This window comes from Anolis sagrei, chromosome 6 (genome assembly GCF_037176765.1).
Source record: "Anolis sagrei isolate rAnoSag1 chromosome 6, rAnoSag1.mat, whole genome shotgun sequence".
NCBI classification, from domain to species: Eukaryota; Metazoa; Chordata; class Lepidosauria; order Squamata; family Dactyloidae; genus Anolis; species Anolis sagrei.
This window is the reverse complement of record NC_090026.1, coordinates 13,241,367-13,247,587: the sequence shown is the minus strand read 5'-3', so window position 1 is coordinate 13,247,587 and position 6,221 is coordinate 13,241,367. Positions and strand designations below refer to the sequence as shown.

At 39.4% G+C, this 6,221-nt stretch overlaps 1 protein-coding gene across 1 annotated transcript; it reads left to right on the top strand.

Annotated features, from left to right (window-relative positions):
* Positions 1-2,868: 2,868 nt before the first annotated feature.
* Positions 2,869-3,816, top strand: LOC132779323 (olfactory receptor 4Q3-like). Its single transcript, XM_060783016.2, has one exon. The coding sequence runs from the start codon at positions 2,869-2,871 to the stop codon at positions 3,814-3,816; it is 948 nt and encodes a 315-aa protein (XP_060638999.2).
* Positions 3,817-6,221: the final 2,405 nt, after the last annotated feature.

The following is a 6,221-nucleotide window of genomic DNA, read 5'->3' as shown; positions in this document are numbered from 1 at the left end:
AACTGTTTTAAAATTGTAATCAAGGATTGTTCAGGATTCATATCTTTGTAATTAAATATCTTTGTAAATTGACTTATACATGAACACAATTAAATTGAAAAGTTTTGCAACATCTGTATTTCCTTGGGACAATTAATGACATGATGTTACAATAAAGAGGTAAACATTGCACAATGGGAGCCAGTAGAACAGGCCATGGGCAAACGGCCCTTCACGTGTTTTGGACTTCAACTCCCACAGTTCCTAACAGCCTCGGGCCCCTTCCGTTTCCCCCCTCAGCCGCTTAAGGGGGAAAAGAAAGGGCCTGAGTCTGTTAGGAATTGTGGGAGTTGAAATCCAAAACACCTGGACGGCCCAAGTTGGCCCATACCTACAGTAGAAAGACTGTCACACTGTCAAGCAATGTGCAATGGGCAGCAATGCATGGTTCAGCATTCTGGCTGTTGGTACTATTACTCTTGGTACTATTATTCACAGCAATTATCTATTTCTGCAAAAAGAAAAATCCCATCTGATTGGGAACATGGGAGTTGTCTTTGTGACTTGCTTTCTCTCAAAGGTATAAACATGGGCCACTGAAATATTCCAGCCTTCATTTTTGGCTCACCTTTGAAAGAGAATAATAGACATTTTGTTATCAAGGAAACTGTAGGATTTTTTCCCCCTTTTACTTCTGGAAGCGCAGTTGGGCAGTGGTTCCTGTTGAATATCTCCCTCCTCTGAAGCCTATGACTTTTTATCACATTCTTGGATGACACACAGCATAAGCTACAGGTATGAGACTCTAGGTGCTGCTGATTGTTGGTCCTAGAAACAGATAAAAACAACGTCAGCAAGTGGTTCCCATGTTTGTGAAATGAAGAATTCACTCTGGGTTTGAAAGATATTATCCAAGGTGCTGAATAAATACCTTTATTGAGAATCTAGGTTTCAGCACCTTGGATAGTTTTTTACTTTGCTGAGTGGCACATAAGCCAACAATGTCACTGGTTGAGCTTAGAGATACAATCATAGGAGTGAAAAAAATAAAGGTAGACTGTTCTTATCTACTTGATATTTTTTTCAGGTGTTTGTAAGTTATTTATTTATTTATTATTTATGACTTGATAATTATTGAAGGCCTCTTGGTTATTCCGTGTTCGAGACAACAACCCAACACTGTTACTCCTATCTGGAGTAGAACTTATGAATCCATCATTAAATGGTAAGTTAGCATTAACTATGTATGCTCATGTATAAGATAAAAAAAATAGTTGCTAAAATCAACCCAGGAAACATGGTTGAGTCAATGTATGTTGTATGTACTGTATCCTAACTCCTTTTTAAAAGGAACCATCCACTGCTCTGACTAGAGGGATGAAAGAGAGGTGCTATTCTTTGAAAGTAGCACAGTTGGAAAATTGAAAATAATTTTTAAAATATGTATGTGTATTATATTGGGATGATATTGCAAGAGAGGGCCCCAGAGCTGACCAGAGTGAAGACAGAGGAGAGCAGAAGACATTTCCATTTTGTCTTTACTAATAATATAATATAGTATATTGTATATACATATAATATTTATAATATTATAATGTAATACAATATAATACTAGTAATAATAATACAATATTATAATTATCACTATATATTTACATTACATGTAATATTACTAATAATATTACAATATAATGGTATAGTGCAATATAGTGATATTACATGTAATGTAAATATATTACATGTAATGTAAATATACTGATATTGTACTATGCTAATAATATAATATATTGTATGAAAATATATATTGTAAGCCACTCCTCGGGGTGAGAAGGGTGGCATATAAATGCCGTAAACAAACAAATAAATAAATAGGCATTGATCTAGCATAAAGTTGTATTATTCTCTGATTAATCTTATGGATTTCTTATATGATTAGCTTGGTTTCCACATTTGCTGGTATTAGGGACAGAGGAAATCTATGAAAGTGGAAGGACACTAATAGATCTTGATGACTTATCATCAATAATGTTGTGCATTGACACAACTTTCCCTAAGTGTGAGCATTCTAGATGTGTTGTACTGCAATTCTCATCATCCCCATAGTATCTGGAGGGTGTCAGACTGGGGAAAAAACTAATTTAACTGATAGCTAACACTCTTCATTTGTGATTGATCTTTACTTTGCCAATTTAAAATATACTGGAGATCGATGTTGGTTATTATTAAGAAAAAAAACTCTCTCTCTCTCTCTAGAGATATATATGTGTGTGTGTGTGTGTCTGTGTCTGTGTGTGTATATACATATATACATATACTGCTGAATAAACTACAGTTGGACCAAATATAAATCCTGTTGGGAAGATGAGGCTTAAAAACAATTTATGACTGATTTAACAGACAAGAAGAGAGACCATCCGCACTACAGAATTATAGCAGTTTAACAGCACTTTAATTGCCAATGATACATCCTTGGTATTTGTAGTATGTTGTGACACCAGAACTCTCTGACAGAGAAGGATAAATATCACACAAAACTGCAAATGCCAGAATCCCATAGCATTGACCAAACTGCTACAATTCTGCAATGCCAATACATCTTGAGTCCTTTTTCTGAATTATTATACAGTATTTCATAAACTAACCTATTTATCATCAGTTAAATTAGTATAGTAACTTCTGCTCCAACAATGTAAACAAATTAATTGCAATAACATTCATTTATTACTGTTTGCATTTTGTGATAAAATGAGTTATTTTACAGCCCTTGGGATTCTCTTAACATCTATATGTCTGGTTGTTCCATGCTGCCATTGAACAGTGGATTGGGATGCTCCAAAGTGCTCAACCTTAATGCTTCAATCTGTTTCCTTTCGAGATCCAGCCACCTTCATGAATGCCTCGGGTGTTACAGAATTTACTTTCTTGGGTCTACCCTCCTCCCGCCCTATCCAGCTCCTTCTCTTTATCCTGGCTTCAGGTTGCTACATCGCAAGCCTGCTGGGCAACCTGCTTATTGTGATAACAGTGTGTGCAGATACACGTCTCCACCAGTCTCCCATGTACTTCTTCCTGGCCAACTTATCCATCATTGATACCGCCTTGGCCTCTGTGGCTACCCCCAAGATGATGGTAGACCTCATACACCATGGTAGGGCCATCCCTTTTGCAGGATGCATGACTCAACTCTTCTTCATCCACTTCCTGGGAGGTTCAGAGATGCTCCTCCTCACACTCATGGCTTACGATCGCTATATAGCCATCTGCCACCCACTTACATATACTACCACCATGAACCGTTTTCGCTGTGTCAGGCTCCTCATTTCCTGTTGGGTAGGAGGCCTGGTCCACTCAGTCACCCAGCTGGTCCTGATCATACGACTTCCATTTTGTGGGCCGAATGAGTTGGACAACTTCTTCTGTGATGTGCAACAGGTAGTCCAACTTGCTTGTGTTGATACCTACGTCACCGAGATACTCATGGTGGCCAACAGCGGTCTGATCTCCTTGGTCTGTTTCATCATTTTGTTGGTCTCCTATGGCATCATCCTGGCCACCTTAAAAGACCACTTCAAGGAGAACGGAAGGAAAGCTCTGTCCACTTGCAGCTCTCACTTGACTGTGGTCAGCCTCATTTTTGTGCCTTGCCTCTTAGTTTACCTTGTCCCCTTGCCCAGTTCCAGTGTGGAAAAAATAGCTTCTACTTTCTACACAGTTGTCACTCCTGCCCTCAATCCTATTGTATACACCCTAAGGAATCGGGAAATGAAAGAGGCCATGGGACGATTGAAGAATAGGTGCCTTTTTTCACACTCTAGTGTGCAAGGGGAAATTGTATGAGCTCTTTGTTTTAATCCTGTGTCTGTTACTAATTCCTCCTGGATCTCTTTCATATTATACAATTATTCCTCTTTAATACCATTTTAACTGTCATTGGTCTGTTATGTGATGTCAGCATATGCAAGAACTGCAAGGAGCTCAGTGTGTCTAGTTTCCCAGAAGATCAAATGAGACACAGATAAATTGAAGGCAAAAATCAAAGGTTCATTCTCAATGGCCAGAGAGGATGTCAGCAGAGGAAGCACTCCAAAGAACTGACATACCCTCAACTATGAATGCATAGTTTTATTTATAGTAGATTTGACAGAAAGGCAGAGCAATACAGAACAATTTGAAATTGTTATGCCAGTTCCTCTTTGGTCATGGAGGGTGCAAGGTAGAATGTGCAGCCCTATTGGAGGAGGTGCAAGTCCACTTCTACCTCTGAGCCAATCAGAGATGAGGCAGGAAATTTAAAAAACTATCATTTCTGGATTTGAAGTCTTGTGCCTGTTTGTGAGTCCTTCCCAGAAATTGGGTGCGTCTGGGTGGAACACAATTTGGTGGGTGGTTGATGTGTCCTGATGTTCCAATATCAACTAGAAAAAGGAGATGCTGGCCAATGGACAAAAGGTGTTTAAGGAGGATTCAATGAAAGAGTCAGGATAGGTGCTATAGATCAGGCAATGCCAGGTAGATACAGGAAATTGGATTATGGTGATGTTCTCAGGGTGAGGCAAGAGCAAGGTGACTTCACATTCTGGGGCATTTCCAAGGAATTTCATTGTGGAAGTACTTGATTTGTGGTCTGTCAGTCCTATTATTTCATGGTCCTGCATTCTTCAACACAGATTTGACTGTCTCCAGATGTATCTAGACCAGTGGCTTTCAACCTGTGGGTCCCTAGGAGTTTTGGCTTACAACCCCCAGAAATCCCAGTCAGTTTACCATCTGTTAGGATTGCTGGGAGTTGAAGGTCAAGATATCTGGGGACCCATAGGTTGAGAACAACTGATCTAGACTGTAGAATTAATATAGTTTGATGCCACTTTCACTGTATAGCTCACCCTGGGAGTTGCATTATGTGGAGACACCAGCATTCTTTGGTAGAGAAAGCAAAATACATTGTAAAACTACATCTCCCATAGCATTAGCAAGGCTTTTTCAGATGAGGCTAGCAATGTCTTCCTCTGAACATAACCTATAGCAGGTATTATTCTTTGGTGGTTTATCTTTCCAACAGCATGACGAAGTTGCATAACTAGGTGTGATGCTGCCTAGCCTTCAAGAACATTTAGGATTATGTTTCTTCACAGAATTTGGACAGTGTTATTAGAATGAATTACTTTCTTAAAAGAGAAGGCCCTAGTTGTGAGTCTGACAAATGGGAAAAATAGCAAACTGGAGAAAGTGTGGCTAAATACATTACCAGCAGTTGGCCAGCTGAGACCTGTTTCAACAAAGGAATGTTAAGTTCTTTCATTGGAGTTGTCAGACTTTGAACCATGGATTGTATGCATGTTAAATATGCACAGTGGCTCTTTTTGGCACACTCTCTTTTTATTTCATTTTTTGAGTACCACCATTCCTCTGAATGTTCTTCTAGCAACAGCAAGAATATCCCTGTGGGCAGCAAAATCAGGCAATTCCAACTGGACGGCTCTCCACGAGGGTCTTCCTCCAGGGGCCAACCAAGAATGGGCAACTTGGAAGTCCCCGAACACACTCAGAAGCAGAGTTGGCAGATCAAAAGGCAGCCTGGCAAAATGGCAGGTTGTCACCTTGTGCAACTGTTGAACAGAGCAGACAACTCCACATCTGTATGTTTGCCTACAATGCCCTGCCTTGTGCACAGAAGAAGAATTGTTTAAAGCTACAGACAATGCAGTTGCTGATGCCAGTTTTTGGTCTAAAACTATCTAGCAACTTGTGATCCCTTTATTTTATCAGTTTTAGATAAAAATGTTTTATGCAATGGTTTTGACACAATCTATCTATCTAGCTATCTATCTGTCTTTTGGTGATGCACCTATGATTGCTTCTTCACCTAATAAATCTTAACTTGCCTAGGAATCAGAAATGAATGGGCACTTAATTATAAGCGCACTGATTTTCCATAGTTCCAAATCACGTGGAGAATATCCACAGATAGCAGATACTCCTCAACGTCCATGAAGAGAGAGCAATAGAAAGGACACATAAGGTGCCATCACCCACAATAAACATGGTGGCATCATGCTGGATAGAAATATTTGTAATATGGCAGTTAGATTATCCATAGATTTGATTTCAAAGGCTGTCTCTAGAACTCCCTAGATGCTCCAGCATGAAGATTTTGTAAAGATTTTTTGTCAAAAGTTCAGGGGACTTCAAGATGCTGCACCTTGTTGTTGCTATTCATCAGGTATGGGCAAACTTTGGCCCTC